We start from the raw sequence: 23,086 nt of genomic DNA on the forward strand, positions 1-23,086 counted from the left end.
TGTGACTTAGAATGTTATATACAGGAAAAAGCATAGGACTATATTAAAGGACAAGCTGTTCTGTGAGACATATTGCAATAATTTGAGGCCTGAATATTTCAGGACCTTTGGGAGATTGAGTCAGACACATGCTATATACTGCACAGACAATTCAACCCACAAGTAATTGATTCTAGCAGTGAACGTTGGAGGTATTTGGATATGACCATATAAACATACATTATTGTGCTTTAATAAAAATCAAATCAAATCTAATTGTATTAGTCACATGTGCTGAATATAACAGTGAAATGCTTACTTACGAACCCCTAACCAACAGCGCAGTTTAAAAAAAATATGGATAAGAATAAAAACTAACAGTAACAAGTAATTAAAGAGCAGCAGTAAAATAACAATAGCGAGACTATATACGGGTGTACCAGTACAGAGTCAATGTGTAGGGACACCGGTTAGTTGAGGTATAGTCTGAGTAGCCATTTGGTTAGGTGTTCAGGATTTCGAAGTTGTTTAGACGCCTCTTGGACCTAGACTTGGCGCTGCAGTACTGCTTGCCGTGCGGTAGCAGAGAGAACAGTCTATGACTAGGGTGGCTGGAGCCTTTGACCATTTTTAGGGGCTTCCTCTGACACCGTCTGGTATAGAGGTCCTGGATAGCAGGAAGCTTGGCCCCGGTGATGTACTGGGCCGTTCGCCTCTGTAGTGCCTTGCAGTCGGAGGCCGAGCATTTGCCATACCAGGAACAGGTCAGGATGCTCTCGATGGTGCAGCTGTAGAACCTTTTGAAGATCTGAGGACCCATGCCAATTCTTTTCAGTCTCCTGAGAGGGAATAGACCATGTTAGTTTGTTGGTGATGAAGACACCAAGGAACTTGGAGCTCTCAACCTGCTCCACTGCATCCCCGTCGATGAGAATGGGGGGTGTTTGGTCCTCCTTTTCCTATAGTCCACAATCATCTCCTTAGTCTTGATCACGTTGAGGGAGAGGTTGTAGTCCTGGCCTCTGACCTCTTCCCTATAGGCTGTGTCGTCGTTGTCGGTGATCAGGCCTACAAATGTTGTGTCATCGGCAAACTTAATGATGGTGTTGGAGTCGTGCCTGGCCATGCAGTCATGATGTGAACAGGGAGTACAGGAGGGGACTAAGCACGCACCCCTGAGAGGCCCCTGTGTTGAGGATCAGCGTGGCGGATGTTTTGTTACCTATCCTTACCACCTGGGGGCAGCCCGTCAGGAAGTCCAGGATCCAGTTGCAGAGGGAGGTGTCCCAGGGTCCTTAGCTTATTGATGAGATTTGAGGGCACTATGGTGTTGAACTCTAAGCTGTAGTCAATGAATAGCATTGTCACATAGGTGTTCCTTTTGTCCAGGTAGGAAAGGGCAGTGTGGAGTGCAATAGAGATTGCATCATCTGTAGAGCTGTTGGGGTGGTATGCAAATTGGAATGGGTCTAGGGTTTCTGGGGTTTCTGGGATAATGGTGTGAGCCATGCCTTTCGAAGCACTTCATGGCAACAGACTTGAGTGCTACGGGTCAGTCGTCGTTTAGGCAGGTTACGTTAGTGTTCTTGGGCACAGGAACTATGGTGGTCTGCTTAAAACATGTTGGTATTACAGACTTATTAAAATAATCCAATGAAGATGTTTGCACAGTATGCCTTTTTAGTGTGTGTGATTAAGCTTGCCTTTTCCAGTCAATGCCTTTATAAATGAAGAAAATAACTGGCCTATTTACTGTTAAATTATGAAATGAACGACTTAAACAACTGGATCTCGTTGTGACCATCAGGCTGTATTTGATATCTGAGCATACTATGTGAAAATAGGGCCCTAAGCGACTGCTGATGTTGCTTACACCTGCAGCTGGCCCAGCTCATGATGTGCATGTCACGTTCTGACCTTAGTTCCTTTTTTATGTCTCTATTTTAGTTTGGTCAGGGCGTGAGTTGGGGTGGGCATTCTATGTTTTGTGTTTCTGCACATGACAGGACTGTTTCGTTTTCGTTCATTCTCTTTGTTATTTTGTTTTGTGTTCAGTTGAAATAAAAATAACATGAACACTTACCACGCTGCGCTTTGGTCCACACCTTCTTCATACGACGACCGTTACAGTGCAAGAATATCCAGCTTTGAGGGCCTGAAATACAATCATTCATCAAAATACAACATGCAAGACTGAGACATCCATAAATATATGCACCAGACACAGACTTTTGATTCAAATCAATGGCTTGCAATCATTATTTTAAAGTGATGAAGTCCCTTTGGTCCATTGCATTAATTCGATTTTTTTATGCATGAACATTCTGTATACGGCCTACATATTTAAACCACTTATAACACAACAAATATACCCTTGGTTAGATGGGTTTTCCTCCAATAACAAAATATGTCTCTATCTGAACCTTTAATATTTGAAGCCAAATTTGAATAATATATACAAATGGATATTTCTGACTGTGATTACAATTTTATATATTCAAACACAAATTCAATATCGGTAGAGCTCCCAAGGAAATTATTCACCACTTTCAATTCAGCAAGGGATGGTAAGACACACAGGATGCAATGTTCTCTTTGCCTATTTGGCTGCAGAGCTGATTCTAATTCAAATCAATTCCCTGCCAGTGAAAGAGGAAACAGTAGGAAGGGTAGTGACCTTGGAAACGGGACAGACTTTTCCTGTCTTTGTTCCAAATTGTCTGTCTACTTGAACTTCCATAATATGACATTACAATGATAATTGCAACAACACGAGGATGGGAGCATTCAAACTACCCATCTGCTAATATTCACAACAGGGTTGAGAATAAACGTAAAATGCTTTGTAAATGAAAATAAATATTAAAGCTCCAATTTGTTTTGCATAGAGGATCTCAGCAAGATTCTTTTTGGATTGTGAAATGTACTGTACGTTACAGTTTAGTGAACAAAATCCCCATCTAGCTTTAGTCTAAAGTGATATCCCATTCCCTGTCTGGTAGCTACTTAGCACTGGTATGTACTTTCCATTGGAATGGACCAGATAATTCCTTGGGAGAGATCGTGAGCGGAGCAAAGAAACAAAACCACTGATATGTAAACAGAGATAGGTTTCCCAGCTGACACATTCCCGCCTGCAATAACAAGGCTTCTGTGCTTCATTTAGTAATAATAATGACACTAATGAAGATTGTCATTTGCTGTGTCAGGGAAAAAAACTGAATGATCTTGCATAAAGGAGCAAAGGGCATCCACCTAACTTCTTTTGTGTGCAAGGGCTTCTGCCTCAATGAAAAAATACTAGGAGATTCCACCTTATTGAGGTCTTGTGGGATACTGTGTGGTTTTAGAACTCTGGGGAATTGGCCAGGGTAGTTCAGAAAAATATACTTGAGGTTTGAATTACAGTAGAATCTATCAATCTGCACAGATGTTTTTGTATTGATGTTATAACTGTGTAACTGTTAAATTATTTTATTTTGGTGTATTACAGGGAGAGTTCTGATGACAAATTCTCAATAGCATATCCGATTATGATTGGAGAATGTAACTACATAATTATTAATAGAAAAAATACATACAATTCTCTTCATTTTTATTTTATGTACTCTTTTTCTCTCCAATTGGTAGTTACAGTCTTGTCCCATCGCTGCAACTCCCCTACGAACTCAGGAGAGGCGAAGGTCGAGAGCCATGAGTCCTCCGAAACATGGCCTTGCCAAGCCGCACTGCTTCTTGACACACCGCTCTCTTAACCCGGAAGCCAGCCGCACCAGTGTGTCAGAGGAAACACCATACAACTGGCGACTGAAGTTAGACAAAAGCGGACAACATTGGGCCAATTGTACACCGCCTTATGGGTCTCCCGGTCAGCTGGGATCAAACCCAGGTCTGTAGTGACGCCTTAAGCGCTGCGATGCAGTGCCTTAGACCGCTGCGCCACTCGGTAGGCATACAATTCTGTTCTGTGATCAAACAGCTGGCAGTGATTTCCTTGACTTTTAGGAAAGGGGCCTGCAAGGTCAAATCAAGAAACATTTTATGCTTACTTACGGGCCCTTCCCAACAATGCAGAGAGACATAAAATAGAGATGTACAGAGGTAATTGACATACAGAGGTAACTGAGGTAGATATGTACAGTACTAGTCAAAAGTTTGGATACACTCATTCAAGAGGTTTTCTTTATTTTTACTATTTTCTACATTGTAAGGAGCCACTCCAAAAAAGTGTTAAACAAATACAAATATATTCAATATTTGAGATTCTTTAAAGTAGCCACCTTTTGCCTTGATGACAACTTTGCACACTCTTGGCATTCTCTCAACCAGCTTCATGAGGGCACCTGTAATGCATTTAAATTAGCAGGTGTGCCTTGTTAAAAGTTAATTTGTGGAATTTCTTTCCTTCTTAGTGCGTTTGAGCCAATCAGTTGTGTTGTGACAAGGTAGATGTGGTATACAGAAGGTAGGGGTAGAAAACATTTCAGGTGACGCTGGTTGAGAGAATGCCAAGAGTGTCCAAATCTGTCATCAAGGAAAATGTGTTATTTGATAGTTTTGATGTCTTCACGATTATTCTACAATGTCGAAAATATTAAAAATAAAGAAAAACCTTTGAATGAGTAGGTGTTTCCAAACTTTTGACTGGTACTGTACATATAACTAGGAATAAAGTGACTTGGCAACAGGATAGATCAAAAACAGTAGCAGCTGCGTATGTGATGAGTTAAGAAGTTTTTACAAAAAGGGTCATTGCAGAAAGTCTGGGTAGCTATTTTATTAACTATTTAACAGACTATTTAACAGTCTTATGACTTGAGGGTAGAAGATGTTCAGGGTTCTGTTGGTTCCAGACTTGGTGCATCAATACTGCTTGCCATGCTGTAGAAGAGCGAACAGTCTATGACTTGGGTGCTGGAGTCTTTGATCATTTTTAGAGAAATCCTCTGACATGTCCTGGTATAGAGGTCCTAGATGGCAGGAAACTCGGCCCCAGTGATGTACTGGGCTGTACGCACTACCCTCTGTAGCGCTTTGCGGTCAGATGCCAAACAGTTGCCATACAAAGTGGTGATGCAGCCAGTCAAGATGCTCTCAATGGTGCAGCTGTGGAACTTTTCAAGGATCATGCCAAATCTTTTTAGCCTCCTGGGGGAAGAGGCATGGTGGTGCCTTCTTCACAACTGTGTTGATGAGTGTGGATCATGATAGATCCTTATTGATGTGGACACCGAGGAACTTGATGCTCTTGACACATTCTACTACCGCCCCCTCGATGTGAATGGGCTGTCCTCGGCCCCCCGTTTCCTGTAATCCACGATCAGCTCCTTGGTCTTGCTGACGTTGAGGGAGAGGTTGTTGTCCTGGCACCACGCTGGTGGATGTGTTATTGCCTACCCTCACCACCTGGGGGCGCCCCCTTAGGAAGTCCAGTATCCAATTGCAGAGGGAGGTGTTCAGTCCCAGGGACCTTAGCTTAGTGATGAGCTTGGTGGGTTCTATGGTGTTGACCGCTGAGCTGTAGTCAATGAACAGTATTCTCACATAGGTGTTCCTCTTGTCCAGGTGATAAAGGGCAGTGTGGAGTGCAATAGTGATTGTGTCATTGTGGATCTGTTGGGACGGTATGCGAATTGGAATGGGTCAAGGGTGTCTGAGATGATGTTGTTGATGTGAGCCATGACCAGCCTTTCAAAGCATTTCATGGCTACAGATGTGAGTGCTACAGGGTGAGAGTCATTTAGGCAGTTTACCTTGGTGTTCTTGGGCACAGGGACTATGACGGTCTGTCTGCTTGAAACATGTAGATATTGAGTGGTTGTTAAATGGGAGGCATTTCATTTAAATTCTATTGATTGTCATGTAATAGTCAGCGAAGCACTCCACAACACATTTGCCAGTTGGTTTGATGCAAATTTGTTGTGCCAGCAATAAGCTCTCTGAGGACATATTTATGAACAACATCTGTTTCTCAGGGAAGGACATCTAGATTTGAGCACACGTTTGAAAATGATAACAACAAATAATAATAAATGCCATTTAGCAGACACTTTTATCCAAAGTGAATTATAGTCATGCATACATACATTTTATGTATGGGTGGTCCTGGAAATTGAACCCCACTACCCTGGCATTACAAATGCCATGCTCTACCAACTGAGCTACCAAGGATCACATGACCCTGTCATAATGATGATCCGTACAGTGAACCATCTATCCGTTTGTCTAGCTCTATATGAACTATGTTCATGATAGATGTCCCGAAATGAACATCGTAAAGATAATAGGCTGCTTCTATATTACCTTTCTTTAAACAGCAGGGTCAAGGGTGAGCAGGTGGCATTAATGGTTTGATTGCACTGGCCTTGATCTTCTGCCTAGTCACAGGGCTCTGTTTAAACTGTATAAAGTAACACATGTCAAGCATTTGCATGGGAGAAGTTGGACATAAATGGTTAACACATGACTCATTCGTCGAGCCCTACAGCTGCATTGGCTCCAGAGTTATTGGACAAATATAATTTGCCTCAAAGCTATTCCTCAAAGCTTTTCAAATGTGGGATCTGAAATAAAGAGACAGAGAGGGGATTTGCTGTAAAGAATAGTGTTCCATGTATTTCGTTCCATGTACATTTTTCCTTTACTCCTTGTTGAATCATTATGAATTTGACAACTCTTATACTGTCAGCATTAGAAATCAAAACAAGGCTCAGGGTTGCTACTTGGCTCATGTTCCCTCACAGTAAACAGCTCACAGATGTTTAACATTGATATTAACGATCTAAATTTGCCCTCTGTTGAAAAACCGAAGCTTAGCAGGGATTATGTTCTTCTCAACCAATTAGACAGCAGTACTACCATCTAATTTAGCTTGAGTGAAGTTTACAGTGAATGGTTTTTGCATAGGTCATTAGCTGTCTCAAAATACCCTGTCACCATAGCAACTTCAAGTGAGTTCTAAATTGCCATATAAAATGGATAAATTATTAATGCTGAGTGGTTTGCTTATGTGCTTTGTTCTGAACATTGTTTTCACATTCTCTCTGCATTTGGACTATAGCTATAATTCATAATTTGTTTCCTCATCACTGTCACTCCCTATGAAATGTACCACCTTGATTAAACATATTACAAAAACCTTAATTGATTCTGCATAAAGACTTCCTACAGAGGTGTGACATGACTATTGAAGTTGAGGAGGCCACTCATTTTTATCACTTGTACTTTATTGAACATACTGTATAATATACACTGAGTGTACAAAACACCCTCAGAACACCCTCCTAATATTTTTGTCCATAGAACAGCATTAATTTGTCAGGGCATGGACTCCTCTACAAGGCAAATGTTGACTCCAATGCTACCCACAGTTGTGTATATGTAACAGTATAGCTTCCGTCCCTCTCCTCTCCCAAACCTGGGCTCGAACCAGGGACCCTCTGCACACATCAACCACAGTCACTCACGAAGCATCGTTACCCATCGCATCACAAAAGCCCTGGCCCTTGCAGAGCAAGGGGAACAACTACTTCTAGGTCTCAGAGCGAGTGACGTCACCGACTGAAACACTATTAGCGCGCACCACCGCTAACTAGCTAGCCATTTCACATCGCCCACATATAGTTTTCTGGATGTTCTTTGGGTGGTGGACCATTCTTGATACACATGGGAAATTGTTAAGCCTGAAAAACCCAACAGCGTTGCAGTTCTTGACACAAACCAGTGTGCCTGGCACCTACTACCATACCCCATTCAAAGGCACTCAAATATTTTGTCTTGCCCATTCACCCTCTGAATGGCACACATACACAATCCATGTCTCAATTGTCTCAAGGATTAAAAAAGCCTCCTTTAACTGGTCTCCTCCCCTTCATCTACACTGATTGAAGTGGATTTAACAAGTGACATCAATAAGGGATCATATAGTTCACCTAGATTCACCTGGCCAGTCTATGTCATGGAAAGAGCATGTGTTCTTAATGTTTTGTACACTCAGTGTAGAAATGAAAAGACATTGAATCTCGCCACCAGTGACCCCATTTAAAGTCCAATTCAAATCCCACAACCTCCCAGTTCACCAGGAATTTGGTTCTACTACTGACGATCTATACACAGTATACTGTATTATATTAGCTGCCAGAGAGTAATAAAAATGTTAAATATATACAACTAAGGCAGCATTCAGAAGTCAACTTTGATGGTTCCTTTTAATTATGTTTTCACAGTAGAAGTCTTTGAGTCATCAGGGTCTTGTAAATTATCAATTTACCAGCAGCTGTAAATCAAGGCAACAACCTTCTTCAATCATTCTCCTCTTCTAGAGTTAAACACCAGATATTTGCATAATACATTATTCATTATTCCGCTAATCCCAATTTCAGATGGAGAGATAGTGTGTATGGTTGGGTAGTATTCTGTAGGTAGTTAGCAAATTCAGATTTACGCAGTGCTTTCATTCCTGATGTAATTTGCATTTTATATCGCTGCAATACATCTGCAGTGATGTTAACACTTATATTCACTAGAATATGTGTTTTGTGATGCATGATTACATTCCTGTGACGCTTAATAAAATGACTCACTTGACATTATCAAACAATTCAGCTGTAATAAGGGCTGTGAATATTAAATTGCATTTTGCAGTCAATTAATTCATTATAATGGCAGCCATTCAGACCACATTTGAGAATAATTTCATCCAATGTTTATGTTATAAATGATGATAAGTAAGATGCATTTAGACGTACAACATTGACTACGGCCCCTAATGGGGATGCAATGACCTGTTTGAGATGTTAGGACTATAAAGGTTCTATCTGATATTTGTGTCGAAAGAGTTAGTCACATATAATAGATATTCGTATATCTGTAAAGTTAGATTTTTTTTAAAGTACATTTTAAGTTAAAAAAAATAAAAAAGTTATATCTGCAATCCAATTACAATCCTGAACAAATACAGACAGACCAATCAGAACACATGTCTTTGCCATCTGTCACGTTCTGACCTTAGTTCTTTTGTTATGTCTTTGTTTAGTATGGTCAGGGCGTGAGTTGGGTGGGTTGTCTATGATCCTTTTTCTATGATTTGGGATTTCTGTGTTTGGCCTGGTATGGTTCTCAATCAGAGGCAGCTGTCAATCGTTGTCCCTGATTGAGAACCATATTTAGGTAGCCTGGTTTCACTTTTGAGTTGTGGGTGATTATTTTCCGTGACAGTGTTTGTTTCCACACAGGACTGTTTCGTTTGTTTCGGTTATTCACATTGTTATTTTGTAGTTTAGTGTTCATGTAAATAAAGTATTGTTATGGACACTTACTACGCTGCACATTGGTCCGATCTCTCTGTCAGAAGAAGAGGACGAGCGTTACACCATCTCCCTCTTACGTATGGTCTAGGCTAACCTAGCCAGCAATAATGACATGCAAGCAAAAAACAACACCGGCAGAAATCTTAAAGTAAATGATGTTGTCACATCGTTGTTCAGTGATGACAGTAATTCATCTGATGATCATTATACATAGAACCTTTTGGTTGAACCCAGATTGACATTTCAGAGCCATAAGGTTCTATCTGCTACTGCACCCTCTAAAAAAACGGATTTACAAATGTCTCAGGATTTGGATACTCTGTACTTTAGGTACCATTAAAAAGTGAGTACCTTAATGGGTTATGAAAAAAATAATTCTCAGAACTGTTTTGTAGTGATGTGAGAACTTGGATTCTCAATATCTCAGGACTATGCTTTGCACAGATAGAACATTATAGACCCAAGGTCACATGTTGGTGAAAATGTGGCTGGAGCGTGTCCATGTTGACTTCCAAGGGTGGATTTAACAGAGAAATATAGTGAGATGGATTTATATGATTAAGAAAAGGAAATGCAAGCAGAAGTAATGTATAATCGTATTATTTAGGGTAGGAAATGGTAGAATGAGTTGTTTGAATCTGTGTACTGATGTAATGTCAACCAAGGTTAAACACCTGTACAAGGAGCACAACCTAAACACAATCTAAAATGGCAAAACATAATTCAACTTGATTGTGAGTGGGTTTGTGTTTGTATGTTGAAGGACTTGGTAAAAATGGATAACACACAGATGTAGCAATGTACTTTGGTGGTGGATGAGACCATAGAAATATAACTAATTATATTTCTATAGATGAGACCACCCCCCTTACCCCAGTGCAAAACATGTTTAGCACTTGGAAAATGCTAGCTATATCAATCCAATTCATCATGCTGCCCCAAAAGCAAAGGATGGGGAATCTGAGACTGTATGCACAGGTCTTATATGATCGAGTAAGAAATGCTAGACCACCTCATAATGAAGCTCTTATGTGCTAAACTTAGCCTGCAACGCTATTCAGGTCTCCTGTTACCTGTTCTGAATGCATCTTACTGACCCATGCCATTGTCATTTAATTATGCAAGCACAAAGCCAAGTCTATGGTTACAGCTGGAACGTGTGTGGAGGAACAAATTTGCCTGATGGATTTTTAATGATAGTCCTAAACTAAAACAGGCGCCCATTGTAAAGGGATATCTAATCAGCAGTGCATTTATAAATGAGGCTGTGTGGAGAGGGAGATACTTATAAACCAAACTCCAATATAAACCTATTCTCACAGAGGAGACCTGTCAAATGCTATAATTTGACATTCATCACAATGCATGTAAACACAGTACTATCACTATCGAGATTGATGTAAATGTACTGTATGTGATTTATGTGATGCTTATTATTGGTATAATAACAGCTACTAGCTGTCAATGACAAACAATTTAGTGTCATGGGCATGGCCCTAAACTACCTCGCACATTCATAATTCATGAATGCAAATGTCAGCTTATTCCAACATCCAGCACAGACACAGATGCAGTAGCAGTAGCATATTCGCCGTTATTGACATAAGTGATTTAAAGTTATGTTCCGATTCTGTAGGGTCCTTGAATGAAAGAGTTGTTCAATCTAAAATACATAGGCACTACAAAGACCATACAATAACTTCCCAAATGTGTTATAAAGTAGGCTATCAAATCATGCGTCTTTATAAACCACTCTGTAAACCATGTATGTATGGTGCCATCTTATTGTAGTGAAACATGCTGAAGAAGGTACTATGGGGTTCGGTAGCTCCCATACTCTATTCTAGAGAATACAGTGCATTCAGAAAGTATTCAGACCCCTTGACCTTTTCCACATTTTGTTACTTTACAGCCATATTCTAAAATTCATTTCAAAAAATCCTCATCAATCTACACACAATACCCCATAATGACAAAGCAAAACAGATTTTTTTAAAATTTTGCACAAAAAAAAAGTATTCAGACCCTTTACTCAGTACTGTGGATGCGATTACAGCTTCGAAGCCTTCTTGGGTATGACGCTAAAAGCTTGGCACACCTGTATTTGGGGAGTTTCTCCCATTCTTCTCTGAATATCCTGTCAAGCTCTATCAGGTTGGATGGGGGGCGTCGCTGCACAGCTGTTTTCAGGTCTCTCCAGAGATGTTCGATCGGGTTCAAGTCCGGGCTCTGGCTAGACCACTCAAGGACATGGAAATACAATGGAGGCCACTGTGTTCTTGGGGACCTTCAATGCTACAGTTTGTTTTTGGTACCCTTTCCCAAATCTCTGCCTCGACACAATCCCGTCTCCACAGACAATTCCTTCGACTTCATGACTTGGATTTTGCTCTGACATTCACTGTCAACTGTGGGACCTTATACAGACAGGTGTATGCCTTTCCAGATAATCTCCAATCAATTGAATTTACCACAGGTGGACTTCAATAAAGTTGTAGAAACATCTCAAGGATGATCAATTGAAACAGGATGCACCTGAGCTCAATTTCGAGTCTCATAGCAAAGGGTCTGAATACTTATGTTTAGCATTTTTAATACATTTGCAAAAATGTCTAAGAACCTGTTTTCACTTTGTCATTATGGGGTATTGTGTGTTGATTGATGAGGATTAAAAAAAAAAAAAATTTTTAGAATAAGGCTGTATTGTAACAAAATGTGGAAAATGTCAAGGGATCTGAATACTTTCTGAATGCACTGTGTATACAGTATGATTGCTATCATATGTTCTGCCAGCATGGTAGAAATGTCCAAAAGTCAATGTCTCTAATGGTGATTCCACAATTCAATTAGTCTCTATAACCATTAGTGTTATGTTACAATTTTTAAAAACATTTACATTAGTCATTTAGCAGATGTTCTTATCCAGGGCGACTTACAGGAGAAATTAGGGTTATGTGCCTTGCTCAAGGGCACATCGAAAGATTTTACACCTAGTCGGCTCGGGGATTGTCTTAAACGCTATGCCACCCCTTGGCAGTGTGAATACATTAAGATTGGAATGTATCCTATTAGTAAAAGTGTTATAAGGCAGCATTGTACCCTTCAATGTATCTTGCCTCAAGTCATTATTCATAACTACTGTGATTAAAGATTTACATTTATGACTAATTTCATTACAAAGCAAATCAAACTGGGTATTTGTCTTACACTGTGGTGATCACTGTTGAGTCATCTCTATTGACAACAGGCACATTCAATTACTAGATAAGGGGCAAAGTAGTCTCATTGATTGACCAGGAACTTCATTATGTCCTCTGTCGTTAATAAAGGTCCATTGATTTTGTCATTTAAATGGGTTGGAGATTCAGGAAAGATAATAGTGAATAGTGAGACTGAGGGCATGATTCAATCTAAACCTACACTGTAGTAAAAACATACTGCAAAAAAACTCACATTATGTCTTCCCAGAGAAGTTGCAAACTTTCATTGAAATCAAAAGTAGTCATAAACATGTTTATTATTGTCTAATTAACAGCAACACTTAAAAAAATGAATTTTGTGTCACGGGAACAATGTAATTGTGGGTCAACAACAGTACAAGTAGGACTGCATACTGTATAATGTCAGTCATTTTATCTGTTGTGGTCTTTTTTATCCACTCACTGACTAAAAGCTTTAAGTCACTTTCCCTAAATCAGTCAATTTCTGAGAAGGACAAAAGTAATGCTGATAACTGGAATGGGATCAATACGCCCTTCCTCCATCATTTCAAAGAGTTTACTGCATAAAACTGCGCTTAAAAATAGCCGTTGTCATATGTCGCTGTTGCTCTGATCCTATTCCCGGCGAGGGGGGCAAGGGTGGATAACGAATGAAAAAACAGTTGGCAGCTGGAGTCGATGAATGAATGACCCATTCAATCAGCAATAACCACTTCTCATGATCTTAAGTCAAATCACCATTGACAATCGTGTTAATTAACAAACGGTTCTAGTATGAGTGCCTTTAGCTACATTTGTTTGAAACTTGCACAAATCGTAGGAAATATCTACCTCAGTGTAAGACATGAATCCCAAAAGTGTTACCCCCGGTCTCTCCCCTACACAGTTCTCGGTTTAAAGGTTCAACTGATTTTAAAACCGTAGAAAAATAGCAGGCATGTTTTACAAGTCTCACATTTCAAATAATAATAGTCCTCCTAATCGATTATTGCATATCGGTCCTCAGCACAATTGAGATTAGCCTATAGTCTATGCACAGCCTGTAACCTAATAAGAGAGGCTATGCTTGTTATTTCAGTATAATGGCATGCTTCATAAATGTCCGTAGGCACTCGTGACGCTAGGATTGACCAACTCGGCCAAATTTGTCTTTGAACACTTGTCACTTATTATTTATAGGCTACTTCGTTCGAGAGCACAACCGAACGACTTTGTTCCCACATTAGACTACCTTTGAGAAAACGTTTGATAGCTTTTTTAACTAGTTCAGAGTGTTTCTTTGAGGAATCCAGAGCGAGCGCCCTTGTATCATTACTGTGAGAAATGTTCTTTCATACAAACGATCTTTACACAGGTCCTGGAAGAGATAGACATTCAAATAGATTTCTTAAAAATTATAAGGTAACACAATATTTTTCCATTGCACATAACTTAAATACACTATTGGGAAATTATCAGACTGATGCAGTGTTAATCTCATAGTTATTTTTGTCGAATTCAAATGACATTAATGGACATATGTGGTTTTCCTGATTGAAAAGGGACGATTTATTGGCACAATAATATCTAATGTTGATTCTTATTAGCTTAATGTATGCACAGCAACAAAAGCCATGCATTTGGTGATTGCGGAGCAACTAAATATTTTTGTAAGTGTTTAATATTATCCACAAAGAGCTTTTAAACTTAAAATAAATACAGGGTTCTTACAGGACCTTCGGCAATCCATTCAAGCCAACAAGTTTGGAGAGCGTGTTGAGTTTAATCAATTCAGAACGTCGAGATGGAGCCTAACTCACTCAAGGTAACATTATAATCATACACCAACATATTCTATTTTCGCATGATATTATCAATTTGAGGACAAACCTTTGTGTTTGCAGCTCATTTACAATTCTTTGGTGTTTTTGTTGTTTTTACATCATATTAGAATAAGTAAATATATAGTTACATGGTTCTAAATCAGTCCTAAAATCAGATGCAGGTGGTATTTTGTGCGTAATTTAATGATTTGTCAAGCCATAGTCATTGCGCATGTCGTCCCATTCAATGTTTCCACATTTTTGAATATGAATAACTCATTCATTAAGTTGCTTATTGCTATTTTCTCCACAGTGGGTAGGCTCGTCTTGCGGTTTACACGGACCATATATATTCTACAAGGCTTTTAAATTTCACCGGGACGGTAAACCAAGGATTCTGTCCCTCGGAGACTTTTTCTTCGTAAGATGTAAACCCGGGGATCCAATTTGCATAGCGGAGCTACAGCTGTTGTGGGAGGAAAGAACTACTAAGCAACTTTTATCAAGCTCAAAACTTTATTTCTCACCCGAAGATACTCTCTTGGGAAGGACAGTTAGTCATGGAGAGGTAATAACCTTCAAACATTCTGTTGATACATCGATGTGGCATTTTCTGCATTCTTTGGTCATTCGTTGTATAACGTGCATGCATTATGTGATACCCACATTGATCCATCGCAAACTGCATAATGTGTCTGTCTATTACAGTGTTATTGACTGCTTAGCCTATTTGTTCCTCATTGTGTCAACTGCTGAATGTGCAGTTCAACCGTATCCAGCTGTGCGTAATAACGCTCGTGTGCTGTATAAGGTTAATTGTATTAGGGGAAGAAAAATCCCCTACAAATCCAGCGCGTAGGCTATGTCATTTTATTTCTTCATGATGCGTGTCAAACGGTGATATTGACTGAAATTGCGAAATGGTAAAGCATATGAGATCAAAACGCCTCGATTCAACAACACCATAAATATAATCTTTCATCATATCATATGAATGGCTGCTGAATAAGCGCACACAACCTATTGAAGACGAGTGCTAGCACGTCTGACTTGTTCTCAATTTGCATAATTTCCATGAAATCATTCGCATTCCTAACAATATGATATTGTTGTCAGCTCAAACGTTCTGCCATTTTTTCCAGAGATTAGGACAGGTCGAAATGACAAAGCGTTATAAAACAACATTTACTGTAGTCTGATATGTTGCCATTGGCAATATGATTAACTGAGGTATTTTGTTAAGTGGCTAAATATGACGCCTGTATCACATTTCATAACCGCATAGAGCGACACATCTTGGTTTTGTACATTCATTTATTGTGGGGTATATAAAACAATCAAACATTTGCTATATGCTACTGTAGCCTACCCAAATAGTCAATTCTACCGAAACACATTTCACGATGCTCTTACTTGATTTTGAGGTCATATGAAATATGCCAGCGGTTGCATTTGTCATTTATGAAGGACAAAGCCCAGTTTGTATTTGATTAGCAATGCAAACATAGAAACGGACTTTTCCCCTGCTGATGGTCCTCTTGTGTAATACAGTAGCTATCATATTTCCTTATAGTGGACACTGCTATGAATACATGTAATTGAAACCTTTTATTTTCTTCACTCAACTAGAATCATCTAAATCCTTACTTTGCATTAGCCTTTAACACAATGTAATGACTTTGTAAATACTTTGAGTGCATGCACAGTCCATCATTAAGAAACACACTTGTGCAATAAGGGACAAGTCAGCCCCACCCCTTGAGAAGCCTGATTTGCATTGCAAAGTGGTAACATCACACACGATTGGATATCTGGACAATATTATTTGACTCCTTCCAAGATCAAAGGACAGAGTGACTCTAGAGTGTTGGCAGTTGGAAATGGATAGTTATAGCAATAGCCTAGAGCAGAGCTGAAGTAGAGTATGACACAACATATGATGACATCTAAAAGTGTGATGTTGATGCCAACGACCCCCTTAAATGTGATTTTAAACTTGATGTTCTCAGCAAATTGCCCTATAAAGATTACATTGGAATTTCACTCAAACAAGTAACTGTCTGCAGTTATTACCAGTCAGTTAATGATCTTTATTTTATGACTGCCCTAATATGCAAATCTGCTTAGCCCGAGACAGCTTTCAGTTTGTAAGATATACGTGGTAGTTATAGCCTCTGACTAATGGGTACGTGTAAGACTACTTATCTACAGCACAAATGTGTTCATGTCATGAATACAATAACAAGTCATTTTCTCAGTGGGATAAAAGGAGGTTATAAATCTCTCTGGATATCCCTTCTTGAGTTCAATGCTCACCATATTATGTCATTTCCCCTCAGGCCTGGGTATTTGTATGCTCTTTGCCCCTCCCAGTGTAGGCAGGGACAAGAGAAACCCATGTCCTACTGTGCTCATTTTGCTTTCGCTGACAACCCTTCTACTCCACCATAAAGACTGACCGCATGCTATGTATAAAGGCATTGTGTTATGTGGCGCACCCATTATGATACAACCTCTATTTGCGTCTCTGCATTCTGTGGTCTGAGAACCGCTTCTTGCAAAGCAGTGACACAGTATTAAGTCTTACCCTCAACGCCCCCCTCCGGTACATGTTGGCTCAATACGCTGTCTTTTTTTGGCTCATGTTTCAAGAGAGCTTTTTTAGATAACACTTACTGCTACAACCATTTCAATGCTGCTACAGCTAATTGCTTGGGCCTGATTGGTGTCCTGCTTAAGGTACCCATCGTGGCAATAGACAATTGGCAAGTAGTCTGGTATTTTCTGTTCATACACTAATAATTTGTTATTATCTGTGATGTCACTTCTTGTTTGCCACTCTATTCCTGTAAATGACAAAGCAGTGAGGTATGAGAGCAGTGACTGCAGCAGTTGTATTGATTGCAGTAGAAATAAATGGTGGCATCTGTCCAGAATCAGCTTTGGTTTATGGCAAAAATCCATGCTTGTGGTGTTTGAGTGCTGGGGACCTGTAAATAGGGAAATCAGATTATATGTTGTTTATTTTCTTCTACTCTGATTTTCCTGGAGGGTGTATGTTTGCAAAAGTAATTCTAGCCATAGGAATGTTTTTGTTCAGTTATGTTATCTGGTAGTCCATATATACAACCAATAGCTCAATAGTCAGTGAGCATGATACCAAATCACCCTATTCACCCAACAATGTCAGTAATTTAGGCTTGGGTGGGTGAAAACTATACCCCCACTGCAGAACAAGCCATTAAGTCAGAAACGTTGCCCTCAAGTGAATTCCTTTTGCGTTTTGAAAATACATGTAAATTATTGTCAAGTTTTTAGGGCAGTACTGGGGATAATTTAAAATGTAATTTAAACTGAATGTCATGCCCTTCAAAGTAAAAAAAACACATCATTTTGGTTTATGTTATTTCCATACACATAAATGTGTTCTTATATGCCGCTATTCTGTGATATATGTAATGATATACAGTGTTTTTTCCCTCAACACATGAAGAATTGGTGCTCTTTGGGTTGGTTTACACCTTGTCATTGACAAACCACTTTAACATCAAACATATTTCCCATAATGCATGACTCTAAAGCCCCAAGCTATAGTGGATCATTATAACCTTAGAGGACTGAAACCACAGATGAGCTGTTTCCAGAGAATGTACTTAGCATATTTTTATTCTTTAGTGAATGCTCATAGCACTGCTTCAGCCTAATATGATTTAGTCTGTGGTTATACACCCCACAGTCAAAATAAGTCAAATAGTATTCAGTTCTGTGTGTGTTTAAAGTATTTTTGAAATTGCACACTGTACAAAACAACATAGTAGCTGCTTATAGTTTATGGCAGAAATCAGAACGCCAATATCTTGCAGGCATATATATTGTGACAACATATAACAACTATTTAACCAAGTTCTATTTCAAAATAGTTTCAGTAGAATACATCAGACCCTAGCCTCTCCTGTGCTCATTTTTACGTGGTTGAGTTTCATTTTTGTCACTGTATCCAAGGTCAGTGTTGAGGAGAAAAGATAATGAACTCATATTGCGTTTCACTCTCTCAGCCTAGTGCACCAAAGAGCATTGTTCATGTCACCATGTCCATTACTCAATTACTAATCTCCTTTTGGCCCAAGGAATTCCTGGGTTGACCCCCTGAGCCACCAGACTGAAACCTTCGCAGCATGACAGGGGCTGACTGTGAGACTCTGACTCTTAACTGAAAGGCCTGTCCAACAAATGTACCGCTTTACCCTACAATGGTGACATTTAGGAATGTCCCTTACTGTTCAAGTACTGTGGTGCTCTTTTCACAGAATGATATGCAATAATATGGATTTTATGGACATTTAGAGATCATGAAATCATAGCACAATTGTTGAATCTTAAGTCATAAAAGCACACCTTTCTATCAATTACACAGTTGACATTCCATACATGTTATATAAAGCCCTCATGCATTATTTGTTGTAAAAGTAAAAAAAGGGGTCATATCTGCTGTACTATTTGCTGTACTATCATGAACCTGTAATAAATCACATTGTAAAATTATTGCTCCATAAACCACTAAGATTATTGTGACTAGGCTTACAACATCAACCTTTATTTGCAGTCTGCAAAAATGATATAGCAACAACCTCTCTTGTGAATTGTTTTATTTGAAGTGTCACATCTTCCCATTGGTAGCCTACAGAGACCTCTGACCTATATGCAGCTTGGTGGTTTTATCTTCCACTTCCTTCCACTATCAGTACCTTAACTCTTTATGGTAACTCAGTGTGGGTGTTTCACTGCATTTAAATGGGTGTTGTGTTTTTGAACTCCTAATATAATGTCATGACAGCTGTTGAATGACAATCACCTGTTGCATTCAGTAAAACACGTCACAAAACAGGATAGTTTGACAGCCACACGTCACATACAATTGAATGATGTTTGGGAAACATACAGTTTAAATGTTTCTTTCTGTGAGGAAACTATACAGCAGGGTTTCCTAAACTAGGGGTCGCCTGATTTGAAAGTGGGGTTTCGAGATACATTTTGCGCTTGGTTCATAGAACGGTAGCTGCTAGATGTGGTTGTAATAAACAGAGCGGTTTCTGTTTTCTTCCTACAAATGTGGCTCTATCTTTTGAATGGTTTAAGCTACAAAATATTATGACCCCGTCACTGAAAGATAAGACTCTCACGTATGTACATACTTTCCCCCTCTAGTATGCCCACAAGCCGTTAGAACCGAGTGGACAAGACCAGGCACTAAATCAGACCATCAGACTTCTACACAGATCATACATTTTTGCCTGATGATCTTCTGAACTTCCTAATACCTTTCTGATGTATTTCAGTCACTTCAAACCATATCGTCTTCATGTTGAAATCCTGTCAAAAATACTGTCAGACTGATTTGTAATAGACTGTCATAGCCCAAAGTAAATATTGGCCGTTGATTACATAACTTACTTTTACATGGTTGGGTTGCAGACTTTTTAAAATATCAAAATGGGGTCGCGGGCCAGAAAAGTTTGGGAACCGTTGCTATACGGTATGTTATGAAGACACTCATTCAAGACCTAAGATGTTAACTTTCGAAAATCCATTGTGAAATCTTCTGAGTAACGTAGTATTAAATATAATGTATACTCCTATGAGTTACCAGTTTAGTATGTGTACTTAGTCAACTGTATCAAAGCACAAGAAGAATTCCAGAGGATGTTTTTGGCTGCAGGCATCACTGCTTAACAATTTCTACTGTCTGCTGTTGATTGGTACTTAAATGGAGTTCAATGTTATTTAAATGTCTTCCTTTTAAAAAGAAGACTGTCATGATGCCAGCAAACAGTTTCAACCACCAACCAACCACCACCACTTGACAGCACATTATAGGAGTTTATATAACCATGTTTATGTTTGCGTTTACTAAGAAGACACAGATATAAGAAGCTAACCATCGCAGCTTTTCTTATTTACAGCTTTGTTTTTGATTAACTCAGTTTTACTAGCGGTGTGGAACTGGCATTGTGCAAATTTACTCTATATGAAACGTAATAAAGTCACTGTATGTGTGTGTGTGTGCGTGTGAATGCTTAAAGGGATAGTTCGGGATTTTGGCAATGAGGCCCTTTATCTGAGTCAGATGAACTTGTGGATACCATTTTTATGTCTCTGCGTGTAGTTTGAATGAAGTTGCTAACTAGCGTCAGCGCAATTGCTAACAATCATTAGTGCAATGACAGAAAATCTTTGGGAAATACAGTAGACTTCCAGTCATTACGTTACCGCTAGTTATGATTGGCTCGCGAAACTGCCTCTAACTTCCTTCATACTGGACGCAGATACATAAAAATGGTATCCAAAAGATCATCTGACTCTGGATAAGTAGACAAAGGGCTTCCTTGCCAAAATCCTGAAATATCCCTTTAAAGGTTGCTTCAGGGGAGAGGTGTACAGACTGTTGCAAGGTAAACGTTAAAAAGCGTGTTTCTCCAGATGGACACATCTGTCCTCCAGATTCTGCAGCTTAATAACAATCTCCTACCACTCCGGCCGGATAACAAGCCCATTACTCCCAAAAATGGAACCACATTTCAACATTTCTATGCCACAATTTTTCCATTGGAGTTGCAATTCCTCAAAAGGGATAGATCAAAAAAAGTTATTTTAGTTTGCCTCAAAGGGTTGAAAGAACCAGGAACACAACTTGTTCAAGGGTTGTAGACTCTCTAGAGTATTACATTTGAACAAAAGGTTGCTTAGAAAAGTTCACCCTGGTTACCATGGCAAGCTGCAGATGTAGGATCTTAATTTGATCACAGGAGATGTACAACTTGTAGTGTATTAGAGGTTTCAAAAGGCTTTGTAATTTCCACTTTTACATTTCAGACTTGATTTTCCCTTTTTAAAAATGTATCAACACCTACAAAAAAGTAAATTAATTATAATATAATGATAATTCACATTCCTGTTGCTGCAAGATTATTTTCCTGGCTCCTGGTTCCTGGCTCAAATTAAGATCCTGTATGACCCCCATCTCTAATAGTAACTCGTATAATAGTCTTAAGATGGTGTTATGAATTGACATATCCCTGTAATTGTTTTCCCTCCTGACCTCACACTCCCTGCCCTCCTTCTCTTGTCTGTCTTATAGCACGAGGTCATTGCTGTGTCAGAGAAGGTGATTGTTCGGTTGGAAGACCTGGTGAAGTGGACAGTCCCAGAGTTTTCGGGATGGTCCCACGGACTGCGGGCAGCGCCTCTGAAGCCCTCTGTCCTGAGGGAGCTGGGTGCCAATGGGCGCAGAGATGCCCTCCACAGATACAGGGAGAGCACCTTCACCAGCGGCCTCAACTTCAGAGACATCCAAAGGGAGAGGGCTCAATTGGGTGAGGGCAACTGCTTTCCTGTCTCTCAAGCTATTTTGTTTGTCTGTCTATGAGTAGTCAGAATAAGTACTAGAATTCTGACCATAACATTTCAGTTATACATGGAATTTTAACTATTTGTTAATACTTATAAGCCTCTTATAGATGAAGGCTTTGTATAAAATAGTTACCAGTTTGGATTACACAGCACTGTTAGAACCACATGAATGCACTAACACATTTATGACCAATCAAACATTTTTCATTATGCATTTATTTTTGCTCATGTTACTGTTATAATTGCATGTACATTCCTGTATAATTGCCTCAAACCTCTGGCATCCTTAATTTGTACCATTAATGTCTTTGAGGTATTTGATAGCTGCATTGTGGTATTTCACTGCTGCAGTGAAAATAACATGAATCACAAGATTTGAAGGAGGCTGATGAGTCATGCTAAGCCTTGCTGATATAAAAAAAGGGTTTATTTAACAAAAGAAATGTGAAGGACTTAATATTCCCTTTGAATAACTATGTTTCCCCCCCTTCAGATGATAGTGAAGCAGCAACATTGTCATAGAATGTTAATGACACATACAGCATTCTCTACCTCCAATTTCATATTTTTCTATTTGGGTTTCTCTTTTTATCCGTAGTTACTGACTACAGATAACTTCAACTGTTTTGCAAAAATCTCCCATTGACATCAATACAAGATATAACGTATAGTCACACATAGTTGTATCAATTTGGGATTGGGCCCAACATCATCACCATATTTTTGGCACTTTCTAGAGATACTGCTGTAATGTTTTGCAATAAATAATTTTTCCATTACCAAAAAAACATTTGACTAGAGAATAACTGAAACAAGCATCAAAATAGAGAAAAGGCCCCTTCAGAATGTGTTATTGATAGTTGTTATTGTTTGGGGGTTGTGGATGATTCATAAATCCTTTAGTAGCTGGAGAGCTTGCTTGGTTTTGCCTTTGAGTGTTATATTGCCCTTGAATACACTCTATATTGTTAGATTCTAAAGAGAAAGTGGATTGGAGAATCAATAATGGCCGCTTTGTCGTTCTACGACATGAGGAATCAATAGTGTGTGTGCGCGAGTGTGTGTCAGTGTGTGTGTGTGTATGCATGTGTGTCAGTGCTTCTCTATGTATATGTGTGTGTGTGTAGTGATTGTGTTTTAGTCATAACAGGAAATAACGGAGGGATAAAAACAGCTGTATAGATTTATTTGATGTCAGTCAGTCTCGTCACCTTCTAATATTCTCTGTGGCTGTATGATGCTAATGAGTGATGTGGCCGTTAATGACTCCATCAGGCTGTGTGTAAATGCACTTGTCCCTCCAGTGGAGTATCTCCCTGGCTGCCTGCTGAATGTGCCTTGTCAGCAGAACTCCCCTGGCAGGGCACCA

At 39.3% G+C, this 23,086-nt stretch overlaps 1 protein-coding gene across 1 annotated transcript in view; it reads left to right on the forward strand.

Moving 5' to 3' along the window:
• The first annotated feature begins 14,240 nt into the window (after nucleotides 1–14,240).
• The window catches only part of LOC112253105 (AT-rich interactive domain-containing protein 5B-like), a 64,917-nt gene continuing 56,071 nt past the window's right edge, over nucleotides 14,241–23,086 (forward strand). Inside the window, exons 1-3 of the mRNA XM_024425037.2 lie at nucleotides 14,241–14,312; nucleotides 14,624–14,878; nucleotides 21,446–21,680. Of these exons, the coding sequence (XP_024280805.2) occupies nucleotides 14,292–14,312; nucleotides 14,624–14,878; nucleotides 21,446–21,680 (511 nt within the window). The 5' untranslated portion in view covers nucleotides 14,241–14,291. The remainder of the gene's footprint in view (nucleotides 14,313–14,623; nucleotides 14,879–21,445; nucleotides 21,681–23,086) is intronic.

This window comes from Oncorhynchus tshawytscha, linkage group LG06, assembly GCF_018296145.1.
Source record: "Oncorhynchus tshawytscha isolate Ot180627B linkage group LG06, Otsh_v2.0, whole genome shotgun sequence".
Lineage (NCBI taxonomy): Eukaryota > Metazoa > Chordata > Actinopteri > Salmoniformes > Salmonidae > Oncorhynchus > Oncorhynchus tshawytscha.